General features: G+C 46.9%; 1 protein-coding gene across 2 annotated transcripts in view; it reads right to left on the reverse strand.

Annotated features, from left to right (window-relative positions):
- TMEM65 (transmembrane protein 65) overlaps nt 1-12,175 on the reverse strand; it is a 31,952-nt gene extending 19,777 nt beyond the window's left edge. Inside the window, exons 1-2 of one of the 2 annotated variants that reach the window (XM_032181853.1) lie at nt 11,718-12,175; nt 8,750-8,989 (exon numbers count right to left, since the gene is read on the reverse strand). In XM_032181853.1, the coding sequence (XP_032037744.1) occupies nt 8,750-8,989; nt 11,718-12,096 (619 nt within the window). In that variant the 5' untranslated portion in view covers nt 12,097-12,175. The remainder of the gene's footprint in view (nt 1-8,749; nt 8,990-11,717) is intronic. The other variant, XM_032181854.1, reaches the window with a different exon arrangement.
- Nucleotides 12,176-13,404: the final 1,229 nt, after the last annotated feature.

Genomic DNA, 13,404 nt, shown 5'->3' on the forward strand with positions numbered 1-13,404 from the left:
ATTGCCTGCACTGGTGACACACCAGTAATGCCAATACTTACTGGAGACTTAGGTTAAATTTATGCTCCCACTACTTGTTTCGTGCCATACTTGTTTTCATGCCTGATCTCAGCATGCCTCTGGCACCTTTCCCTCCTCTCATTCTCATCAGCTGTTCCGAAATTCACAGACCTTGCACAGCCTCTGCTCCAGCAGGGAGGAAGGGGACGGATTTAGCCTTTTGCAGCACTGAAGCTAAGCGATGAGCTACACGCAGGCAGCCGGAGATCCCAGGAGCAATAATCCTGGAGAGACAGCCAGAGGAAGGCGAGAAACAGATCCTTATCTATTCACAAGGGGTCAGAGAAATGTTGAGGTCAGCAATGCTCCCAAATATAATTGGGAGTATTTGACAAGACCAAGAAAGAAACCTGGAAGGCTGCTCACCAGTGCGAGTCACCACACGTGCTGTTAGTGACACGGGGCTCCCAGGGGGATCGGAGAGAAGAAACTCTGAGCTGAGGCAGAAAGTCCTTGTGGCACTTCCAAGGAGAAAATCAGACTAATGCTGAGGTCAAATACAGAAACGTACCTTGAAGGGACCTAAATTCACACTGCTGCTGTAGAAGGCAATTGGATATTTTTCTTCCTGTTCCCAAATTCCCTCTTGGGACTGCACACACAGAGGCTTTGGGGTCGGTGGGGACTGGGGCACTCCCTTTGCAACAGCCTGAGTTAGGTTGACAGTAGATCTATTATCTACATTTAATAATGGACACACGTTTAGTATATGGTATAGCAGATCTATAAATCATATATATGATTCATATGTATTTGCTTGTGAGTGTTTTTTTGTTTGTTTTTTTAACTGAGCTTCTACAAAAGAAGAAAAGTCACAGGAAAACCTCAGCCGTATTTGTCTCCAACTGCAAAGACCGTAACAAGCAACACCTGGAGGTAAGGCCAACGTGATACATTCCTAGGATCCGATCCATGCAGGTAAACCAACAGTGAGAACACCAACAAGTCAGAGACTTTCCCCTTCCAATAAATCAGATCTAACAGGCTGAGGATGTGATGTCCTCTTCCCACCCGAACCAGCCGCTGGTGACGCTGCTGTTTATGCTGCACCAGGACCACAAACACATCTCACCCCATTTAGGGAGAGGTCGGAGTCACAAGAAGCCTGTGACATTTTCAAGAAGGGTGGACCAGAATGAGTACTTGTAACACTGCCAGCACTTTTGCAGCTACCTATTCCCTTTGTTTTCTTTACTCCATAAAATACTGTAAAAATAGGAAAATTGGGGGTTGGGAGAAGATGTCACTGGCAAAAATCTTTACTTGGCTGGCAATTCTTACATCCCTTGATCCTGAACAAACGAGCTTGTTTCACATTTGTGACACCGTATCTTTACTTGTGCTTTATAAAAAAAAAAAAATAGTAATAAAAACTCAACCCATTGCCGGGACTTAATGAAATAAAGAAATTGCCGTCTGAAAATAGAAGCTGACTGTATTTAAAAGAGCAGCCGGCTAAAGAAATCAATTTGTTCCATGCACCTTTCTCTAGAGTCTTCCACGAAACCCAATAATGTCAGCAAAACCCAATTTCTCCCCATTCAGGTTGCTGTGAAGGATGGGACGATATATTAAGGGGGACTGATGGCTTACACTGTGAATGCAACACAACTGCCACATAACACTTCAGTGACACCGACCTTGCCAGCGCTAAGGAAGGGCTGGATCACTGCACACAGCCAAAAGCTGCGAAGAGCAAAGGACCAGAAGGTATTTTCCCAGTACAAGTAATCAGAAATTGATGGTATTTACAGGTAGAACTGCAGCAGGTTGAAATGCAGCAATTATCTGGACGTGAAGGAAGCGGCAGAGCTCTGCAGCAACACAAATCCACACTCAGGACGGCAGCAAGATAGAGGCAGACCTCTCTGTCTGTGGCATGGATGAGAACCACTCACCATTTCCTGCACCTTCTCCCAGCTTTGCCTCGAGGTTTCATAAAGTCTTGCTGGTGTCCAGCTGGCAGGTCCCACAACCTGGGCCACCGCTGACACCCACGGCTCTGGCCCCTCTCAATTCAAGCTGACCTCACCTAAGAAACCTTTCAGATTTCTCAGATTTTTGAAACAAAAGAGATTTTTCAAGACCGTGTCCTTCCCCTAGGTCAAGCAGGAGCCTTTAGCTGTGCTTGCTGCCACAGAGCAAGGCAGGATTTAAGTCTGGAAATGCCTCCTCTCCTACCTGGCATTTATGCAGCCTTCCTTCCCAAAGCAAAACAGCAGCTGCTCAGCAGCAGATCACAGCACGTGCACCAAGACCCTAAAAGCTACCAATTATTCAGTCAGCGGGTTGAGGAAAGTTTTTCTCCCTGTGTATGGGCAGTAGGAGAGAATAAAACAGGCCCCCTGCTCCTTACGACTGCTTTAAGGTGATGAGAGAGTTGCCACAGGGTATGCCCCATTACCAAACACAGAATACTGTAGTCCTCCAGTGCTCCTATTTGCTCTTTTTACAAGTCAGAGAGAAATGAGTAGGCTGAGAAAGTGACATGAGGGAATTTGCCATGAGTTAAAGCACGGTCATTTATCAGGATTAAATACAAAAACGCAAAGAGTACCCAAGAAGGAATGAACGTGAGAGCCTGTCACATATAAATGGGAACTGGCAAATTATCCAGCAAACAAGGCTTTTGAGGTCAACAACGTAAGTGCAATAATGACTAAATATCCCCCCCACACACACATATAAGTGCAATTAAGACTATATATCAGGGTCTGCTAAGGCTGCAAGGGAAGATGTATTAACAACTAACATACAATCCCTAGTAACTGGACACTCCACAAAAACACCGATTTCATATCCCATAGATTTGAATGAAACATGCACTCTAATGGGTTAAAAAAATGCATTTTGTCAGCTTTGCCTTGAACAGCTCACCGTGTTTCAGAGGAAGCAAGAGTTTGTTTCAGGCACGGGTTAGTCACATCCCCAAAATTCCAAAAGGCAGGCTAGATGTTAGAGGAAGTTCTCACACACAGCAATAAAACGGCAACAAGAACGTTTGCTTTCTGGTTTCTCAAACAGCACCATGCCAATTTGAGGAGAAAGAAAGAAAAGGGATGAGGGGGTGGCACAAGGCAACTCACACACGTCCAGCTTTCCTCAATCTGAACCATTTCTTTACCAGAAAAAAAAAAAAAAAAACCTGCAGAAGATCCAAGGCAGCTTCCTTAATTACCATCTGCATGATATACTTCGCTCATTTTTTCCATTTGCTTTGCCTTTTTATAAGAAAGGGCTTTCAGTCACACGGGTAAGCTTTAAATAATTTAAGAAACCCTTAAATTCTTCCTGTAAGAAACTGATGTCATTCTTTAATATCAATTATACGCTAAATCAGTGCCCCTGTGTTGCAGAACACACAGGATCCCGTTCATTCACGCCTGTTACAGGGAGATCAAAGTGCATCTCATCTACTGCTCTGAAGGGTACGAGCTGCTAAGTAAAAGTTGCCTTTTAAGTGATCTTTCCTAAATCTAAAGCACCCCTCATGGCAGAAAAGATAAGTAGCAGGAAAACCTGTGTCCCAATAACCACAAAATGTATTATTTTACACATGAACATAAAGCCTGGCTCAGAGCCTGACTTTTGTTTGTTTTTAATTGACCACCCTAAAAAATGCTTGTGCATGGCAGTTATTCTGCTGTACTACATGCCTAAACACATGCAAATATTGGAAAGCAAGCTTTAATTAGGGCAATCTTTTACTTTACCTTTCCTAGAGCATTAATTAGAGGGAAGGGTAAAGGCAGTTAACTGAATAATTACATTTTTAACGGTAATGCCATTTCCGCATTATGTTTGGACCACAGAATTTAATGCGTGGCACTTTGCCAGGGAAGGGCATAAGGTACATAACATCGAGTTCCTCCAACTGAATGAAGTTGTTTCAGCCTGAAAATTTCCACTCCATTATGATCTAGAAATTATGGAGACTTGTCCAGGTTACCTAGAAATTACGGTGCTCGGGAGACTTTCCACGAGACCAGGCCTTGAAACATTTCTTCGTTCACATTAAGACTAAGTCCCCATGGGGACCACGTCATTCTGAGACCGAAGTCACGATATCAATTTATATTATGAAGCCTGAAGTCACAAGTTTATAGTAATGTAAATAAACCCAAGACCAAGCACTTTGATTTCTTGCAGCAACACATGCCAGCTGCATCACAAGGAGCACACAGAACGTCTGCCACACGAGCAGCTTGCTGGCCTTATGCAATGCCACGTCTCAGCCACACACTTTTAGGTTTGTTTTTTTTTACTGTACCAAGAGTACCGGTCGTCTCTGGCGATACTACCTCCTTCGCGGGCTTCTCAAGTGGAACCAGTGGCTTAGGGTATCTGGATGCTAGAAGTTTCCAAAAGCAAGACGGTGATAAGTCATTACTCAAAGTGATCCAACCCACACTGGAGCACCTGCCAGCAAGGAGAGAACCTAGACATGCAGTAAGGAGACCGGGTTTCTCTAGGGCTTATGCTCATTCCACTTGATCTTGAATGCTTGCTGACTTTCCTCTGCAAAAACATTCAGCTGAATTTCTGCATTTAAGCACAGAACCCAGAGTGGGTTCTAGGCTCAGTACAATTTCAGAATAGGGAAGGAAACCAAAGCACAAAAGCAAAACCAGCATAAATTTCAGCAAGCCATACCTTGCTGAACACAGTTTAGAGGCAGACAGTTACAGTGACATATGACAGTTTGAGAGAGCAACTTTAGGACAGTTTTACTAGGAATGACCAAGTACCAGCTTCCTTTTTTATGGCATTAAACACCAGTCCCTTCAATACTCATGTAATGTACAGCCCTGTCCCAAGGTATTACCTACGTTAGCATGGGAAGAGTAACCCTCAGCGAGTTTAAAATAGAAAAAGAGAATTACCAAACTTATTCTAAGTTAAAACATTATGAAAAAAAAACAATATAGTAGGCAGTTTCCATAAGATACTACATGGTTATTGAGATGACAGCATGATGAAAAGTCTGAGTCTCCTAAGCCACTTACGTTTACAGCTTTACCGCTACTTGAGGAAAAAAAAAAAAAAAAAGAGTCCAAACAAATCATAAGCACTCAATTGTAATAACGCTTAAAGAAACGTCAGATTGACAAATACAACACAGCAGTGCTAAAATGAACAGTGGAAATAGATTTTCTACCACCCACGAGTACATTTTGGAGATGAGATTTTGATCATGCAGTTTTTACTTTGGAGTTCTGGCATTCAGTTGTGTGGTTTGTTTGTTTGTTTTTTTTTGTAATCATACTTTCATTCTCGAAAGGTTTCTCATGGAATACCTCTCAATTAGATGTCATATGCACGAAACCCCTTATCTCAGGGAATCAAGCAGCGCACCCATCTTCCCAAGTGCTTTGCTTTTCCTGATAACGGGCATCCACATTCTTGGAGACGGGACTGTGAGTGAAAAGAATCTAAAGAAAAAATAACTGAATTTCATAGTAAATCAGAATTCATTCTAGAGACAAAGAGGAGCTGGAACTCCCACCTCTGTTAGCTGACAGCAGCTGTAGGGTTCGCTTCACGAACAACACCTACCCTGGCCTTGACAGTGAGGTGAGCGCCTGGTGAGCCCCAGCAACCCAAGCAGAGCAGCAGGCAGAGCTTTGTCCTTTAGCAGCAAGGCCTGGGAAAGCCACGGTGGATTTACGCATTGAATATTCTACCTATGGCAGAACATGGTAGCTATGGGACTGAATATAGCTTCACATTTCTCCCTCTCCTCACTAAGTCTCAAGGAAGCTAGTGTCAGAGCAGCTACAGAAAAGATTCAACTCAAAACTGCCTCATTGTTCTCTTTTTGCTGGCAAAATGACATCAGTTTCAAGCCAATGGATTCAATATTAGCGTTAACTAGCATCTGGAGTGAGTGGTCTTCTGTAATAGTTATCACCACAAGTGATAAAATACTTTGCATTGCACAGATGAGCACTGTATGGAAATACAACATGTAGATGCTAAAGAAAATGATGAGCACTCCTTCAGCACTCCTTCTGGACTCTGCCTTCGTGAAAAGGCTCGATGGTTTAGGGAAAAAAAAAAAAAAAGAATTTGGGAAGCAAAAAGAGAAGTAGTGGATGTTTCCATCTGAACCTCATCATTCATCACTGAGTATTTTTGCCTCAGCACAGAGATTAGCAGTAGCCTCTGTGTATGCACACAGGCAAGCCAGTAAGAGTTTCTCATTTTATCAGCCTGCTAGAGCACTTCAGCTTGCAAATTACACGCTTCCCAGCAGCCTGCCAGGAGACCTTCTCCTAGAATAGCAGTCAAACAAAGTAAAGAAACAACTGAGTGACCCAGGTCACAGCACAGCAGAGGTGGATGACCCATCTCCACGTGCAGCTCAGGGCGTATCCGTGCACGTTTGGCCTGTTGTGCACACAGAACTGCCCCCATAGGGTGCCAAAGCACACTAGTAGGGCTGTTCCCTCTTCCCCCTCCTCAAATTGGGGAATTCTCCTACCTTTTCATTGGAAAAAATCACTCTTTAGACAAGACAAGCGAAGCCAGAAGGATCAAATCACACTTTGTTAACATAGCTTACGCTGTACCAAAAAGGGGTACTAAGACCTGGGTGGTTTCTAAACCACCAGGCAGATGCATTTATATTAGCACCAAGCATCTGACTCATAATGAAAGGAATTGTTTTTCACACTAGGTCATGTCTGAAGTGACCAAAAACTTCAGCGAAATCCATTTGTCTCTGATGGCGTTTGCAGCCTTCCAGATTAACTTTCCTCTGTGAACTGTGGAAGCAGTGGCATCAAGGCTCTAATAATTCCTGTGCTACTCCAGGGAACCAGAGATTTCACACCAGATCATAAAACAGAGATGCTTCTTGTGACACCAAAGTTAAGATTTCACACAATACCAGCTAAAAGTTGGCAATTACCTCAAGAAGATCTTGCTCCAGCTGTCAGACCGACCAAACACAGCGGTGGCGCCCTTCACGCACAGCGCTAACTTCTTCACACCCAACACATGAACATTTTTCTAGCAGAACACACTGCTTTGGTCAGATTATTTATCAAATCACACAGAGCATCGCATACCGGTGCCTGCAAAGAGAATCTAGCTACAGACTGCATTCTGCAGACCTGACCTTAACCCAACAAAAACAGCTGTCAGGAATACACCGGCACTAAGTTTTTTGCATGTGTTCCCATTAACACACAGCCTCAACAACCAGAAATCCTCCGAGCTCCTACATTTCCGAAGGCCTTTTATTTTGTAATCATATCACAAAACCCTAATATTTAAAAAATAAAATGCAAATTGCTGTTTTCGAGGATTCTTTTTTTCCATGTACGTGCATAATTCTAACAGGAGCTGTTTTCCCATCTCTGCAAACAAAGACGGAAGAATAACTGAATCCCTCCCTACCACGACCTGAGAGGCACTAGATAGCTGTTGTGTTAGTATTGTTAGTGGAAAAGCGTTATGTTTTGGCTCAAGAATATTTTAAACCAGCACAGCTATAACAACAGCAGCACCCTTAGCACACCTGCTGTGTAGTTGTTTCTTACCTACGCAAGTCAAACACTTCGGTCATTTTCCTCCTGCTTACTGGGCTTGCTTCACTGCTTCTAAGTGCTTCCACAAATCATTTTCAAATATACACTGGAAACTAAAGGCAGAAAACCAGAACATAAGCCCCTCTCCTTCCTTCTCAAACCCCTCACTTTTGATACGAAAGGTTAGAAGCATGAAATCACTCTCTACATTGCCAGTATGTTTTTTTTATCTTTCCATCTCTCTGTGTAAGAAAGGAGCAGAGGGAAGGAGGATTTCACTATGTTGCCAAGAAAATGAAACCTTGATCACGGAGCACCACTTCCACAAACAGGAGAGTGGCACTACTGCAGTTTAAAGGAATCGGCCAATTTGCTACTTCGGTGTTTCTGTAACTACGAAAAAGAAAAACACAAAATATTTGTATTCAAGTCCACATTCATCATCTCCATCTGCTGCAGCTGACATGCTTACAAGAAACACAAGCTGAAATTAAAAAAAAAAAAAACTGTTCTGAAACTCATCTTTGTAAAAGGCGAGACCCTATACACCTTTCCAAGAAAAAAACGGAAGAAAAAAAGACTTTAAGGAAAACAGAAAACTAAATCCAGGTAGGAAGGTCTTGTAGCTGTCTTCAGAAAGAGCAATTTAGTGATGTTTTGACTAAGACAGTTAGCAAAATATAGACTGCAGTCTAAATCAGGACACTTCTCAGAATATCTTTTTTAACACAGTTCCATCAAGATTCGGTTTCATATTTTCCCTCCCCAGGTTCTCCTACGCGAAAGCTTCCTAGTGTTTGAAGTCAGGCTGCCGGGTAAGCCCGGCTCCGATAGCCATCCTTGAACACGAGCTCACAGATCGTGAGCAGCGCAGCCTCCTGACCGAAGCCAAACATTAAACAAACAGATTCATTTCGCTGTTTGTTAGTACAGCAAGTTTTCAGCTGCTTTCTGGAGGCTGAACTGTTTACACCCGCTGCTAGCGCCCAGCACCTGGGAGCAGAAGACACGTGTGGTGGCAGAAACCCTTCCGAGCCCCCGTCTCAAACCTCTCCCACCTCCAGGCTGTGCGACCACAGGGCAACCCGAGGCATTAAGCAGCAAAAGACTCGAGACTCACCTAACTCAGAGGTGGATGGCTACGGCTCACCTACCTGAGGACCGTTCTTCGGCGGAGCAGCCACGGCAGCGGCCGGGTTTCCCTCTAGCCTCTGCCATTAGGGGAGGCCACAGATAGTGTGTCCTGTCATAGCTCGCGCTAGGGCAATTAGGTGATGGGACCGCATCCTCCCGCTGGTAGGCCTGCGAATGGACTGAGGAGCAGGCCCCATTTGGTTCTTGGTGTGCCCAGGTCTCCCCATATTGCTGACAGCTTCCCCGAGCTGTTATGGGGTCTGTTAGGGCACAGAACAGGGAATGAAGGAAGAAGGTCAAAACTTAACCCAGGAAGGACCACGTTAGGAGGGGTATGGACTAAGACCTCCCTTTCCATATGGAAGTATGAAAAGATCACAAGCACAAAACAAACTTGACAGAACTGCGTGTGCATTTCAGGATTGAGGACAGGCTGATTTTCTGGACTGCAATAGGACAGAGGAACTTGCTCAGCAGACAGGCAAGGGAATTTGGAGGCTGCTTTCGGATCACACCTCATTGGAAATCAAACTTGCAATCCGATCTAAAGCATCGACCACCTGGAGCTACAGCGTGCTGCCACAGGATGAAAAGATAAGAGCAGAAATGCAGCCTTCCCCAAATCAGTTTAACTACCCTGAACTGATCAATTGTGAAAAACAGAAGTGACATTAATAGATTGGAGAAAGCACTAGGAAAGCGGGGCACAAATCCCTCCTCACAATCACAGCCCGAGCACCTAGTTACATCATTCCTACAGTCACCATTTTAACAGCAGGCAGGGGCAAATGTACAAAACATTATCTAATCATAACGAAGCACATGAAGCACAGATTATCATCATCTAGCCCAGAAATTGTGTCATTTTCTTTCCAGCGCAGCTCTTCTACTCTGTGTGCTTCTGCCACTGCCCGGTGTTGTGAGCTACGATGCACACCTGACGATCCTGAGGAGCCTGGCTCTACGTTTGCTTCCCTTCGTCCCATAAAATCTGAATTCTGTCAGTATCGACCCTGCCCTCGGAGCTCCCCTCCTTCCCTAGCCCAGGACAACTCAAACACCTGCACACCAAAAAAGAACCCAGTGCTTTGGCGGGTGCCTCTAAAAAAAGCTCAGCACCTGCATCTGCACTGAATGATTTCTGTGCCACGTTACCTCTCTCATTCACGTGATTTTAGCTCTCTAGAATATCACAAAACATACAAGAGGTACACACTCTCGGTTTAAGGTATTTCTTGGCTAATTTTTATTCAAAAGACTTTCTAGAAGCTCTTCTTGGCTATGTCTTTTTGTCAACAACTTGTGTAGAAAAATCACTTCTTAGGGAGAAAAGCTGACAGCTCATATGCTGTAGTCAGGAAAAAAATAAAAAAATGAACGGAGCTGGCTAAAGGAAGAAGTTTTCCTAAAAATCAAGTTACCAGCAGCAGGGAAGATCAAAAATCTGACTCCACAGACTGAGGTCTGATGACATCACTGCACTTTGGCAACCCTCACCTGTGGGACTACAAAGCACAGACCTGAGGTTTCGCTGAAACTCTCCCCCCAGCGAGATGAATGGTTACAATTTCTGGCACAAGTGAACTACGATTTCCACTACCAGCATATATCCGCAGTTTAGTCCTAAGTCTCATGCAGTTATGTCTCTGAACTTAAACTAATGCTTTTGTCACTCCGTCTTTCAGATCCTAAATTATCAGATAGTCACAGTACCTTATAGAAACAGACTCCCATACTATAGCTAACAGCAGCTGAGCAAGCAGATATTAAATAGGACCATCTGTTGAATTATCTCTGTACAAACCTCGAGACATTATACTGAAATACGTTTTAAAGGTTTTGATATCCCCAACACGATCCCCTGGTGATACAGGAGCCCTGTGAAAAACCTACTTTCACCTGAGCAGTAACTGTCGGGATAGAAACTTGTACAAAAACCTACGGCAAGAACCTTTCAGATGCTGAGAAGGATCCTTAGGAAGAGCATTAGTTGTTAGTACTCAAAAGTTAGGGTCAATTGACAGCTTAAGGCATGCTTTCTGACTGGGAAACAAACATAACCAATCCCTGCTCTGCAAAACAGCAGCACTGCTCCTAAAACAAGCTATTTACATGAACTGCTCTTGCTCTGTTTGCATGCAGGTGTACTACAGACAGCACTGAGGAGGCACCTGAAAAGGGTCTGCTTCTTTGTGGAAGCAGCACTCCTTCGGCTGCCCCTTCAAACTGGTTTCTGCCCACCCGGAGCTTTCCTCAAGACATGTACAGAGCAGCCACGAGCCACAGAAATGCCCTTTCCAAGGGCACGCTACGACCAAAGTCACAGAGGCCTAGATCAAATGCACGCTGGGCTCTGAAGTGCCTGCTGTCATCTCGGCCGCAATAGGTACCGCAAATTACAGCTGAGCATCAGAAGCACTGCGCCTGCAATCAACGGGATCTGATTTGGTCACGTTTTTGATCCGTGCATGCGAAGTGCCAGGTTGGAAGGAGCAGTGGGATCAAGGAGAAATCAGTGCAGATTATTTTAGCCGGTGTTTTGATCACAGACACACCTAGAAACCTCCCCAGCACGCGTGTACCTGCCCGCGGAGGGTGAATTACAGCCAAGCAGCCCTTGGCAGGCACCCTCACAGGGACAGCCCCGTACACGGGGCAGCACAACTCCTGAACGAGCTCCAGCAGCAGCCCAGGATCTCTTTGGAGATCTGAAACCTGCTGTAGCGGCACTGGGGCACTTTGTACATGACACTGCTCCTGTTTGAACACCTTTCCCACAGCCTTCAGGACACCTCACGGGACAGCCAGCACCCAGCAAAACCCACGGGGCTGAAGTGGCGAAGGCGGGGTGGATGGTTCTGGAAACTGAACCCGTGTGGGGCAGCCACGTGGAGCTGTGGGGCAGCCCGGCAGCTTTCTCGACGCCTCGGCCCCGCTTTGCCCCTCAGCCAGCCCCACACGGTGCCGGGCACCCTACGCGGGGCTCACCTTGGGCGATGGCGATGGACTCGAAGCGGTGCAGCTCCCGCAGCAGGCAGCTCCGCTCGGTGGAGTGCAGGCTGTAGATGAAGTCTCGGGCTCCCTGCGCCGTGTTCAGCGCCTCCATCGGCTCCTTCTTGGGGTGGGTGCCCAGAGCCCGGCCGGGAGGAGGAGGATGAGGAGGAGCCCCCCCCCCGGGCAGGAGCAGCCCCTGGGTGCCGCCACAGCTCAGGCTGCCCAAGCGGCGGTGGAGGTGGTGGTGGTGTTGGCAGCAAAGCGGCGGGGCCCTCAGCGAGCCCAAGCAGGGCGATGAGGAGGGCACGGAGGCGCCGGGGCCCCCCGGCCGCCCCAGCAGCAGCAGCGCCGCCCGGCCGAGCCGCGCCGACATGGGGCAGGGGAAGAAGGCGCCCGAGACGCCCGGGCGGTGCCGCTGCTCCGCTCCGCCTCAGCCGCCCATGGCCCCATGGAGGGAGGGAGGGAGGGAAGGGAGAGGAGGAGGCAGCGCCACGCAGGCGCGGGGCGGCGCCGGGCGGCAGCGCGGCCTCGGTCGCCCCCTCAGGGAGCCGCGGCGAAGGGCGGCGGCTGCGGGGCGAGGCGGCTGTGAGGGGGAGATTAGCCGCAAAGAGCCTGGCCGGGCGGTGTTGCCTCAGAGAGAGCCGAAGAAACTCGGTTATAAAGTGAAACAACACGGAACAGTCCCCTCACAAACCTCCCCCTCCTCCCCCTCCAGCCTCAGTACTGTACAGCCGCCCCCAATCTTTACGGAATCACAGAATTTCTAGGGTGGAAGAGACCTCAATAACATCGAGTCCAACCTCTGACCTAACGCTAACAGTCCCCACTAAACCATATCCCTAAGCTCTACATCTAAATGTCTTTTAAAGACTTCCAGGGATGGTGACTCCACCACTTCCCTGGGCAGCCTGTTCCAATGTCTAACAACCCTTTCGGTAAAGAAGTTCTTCCTAAGATCCAACCTAAAACTCCCCTGGTGCTACTTCAGCCCATTCCCCCTCGTCCTGTCACCAGGCACGTGGGAGAACAGACCAACCCCCACCTCACTACAGCCTCCTTTGAGGTACCTATAGAGAGCGATAAGGTCGCCCCGAGCCTCCTCTTCTCCAGGCTGAACAAGCCCAGCTCCCTCAGCCGCTCCTCGTAGGACTTGTTCTCCAGGCCTCTCACCAGCTTCGTCGCCCTTCTCTGCACCCGCTCAAGCACCTCCATGTCCTTCTTGTAGCGAGGGGCCCAAAACTGAACACAGTACTCGAGGTGTGGCCTCACCAGAGCTGAGTACAGGGGGACAATCACTTCCCTAGCCCTGCTGTACCTGTTCCTAAGGTACCTCCTAACCACTAGGATTTACTTGCACGTTTTCCCTGCCCACACACTGGCCTCCAGCCTCATGCCAAGCCAGTGAGAAGAGCAGCAGTGTTTGCTTCCCCATTCTCCAGGCCCTTGCCCTGAAGTATTGTGGTGTTGCGACATCGGTTTCTGCTTCAGCGCACTTGAGTAGTTGAGTGTAGTATCTGTAGCTGAAGGAGGCAGGGTGATTTTTTAAGTTATTTTTTATTTTTAGGTACACATTTAGGACAAACACAGTTCACAACTGAGGACCTGAACCCTCAGGAGCTGAGGGTTTTTTAAAACTGGATTGTGAGCACTCTGTGAGTGCTCCCTGGTGCGTGCCCCGTGC

Source organism: Aythya fuligula, chromosome 2 (genome assembly GCF_009819795.1).
Source record: "Aythya fuligula isolate bAytFul2 chromosome 2, bAytFul2.pri, whole genome shotgun sequence".
Lineage (NCBI taxonomy): Eukaryota > Metazoa > Chordata > Aves > Anseriformes > Anatidae > Aythya > Aythya fuligula.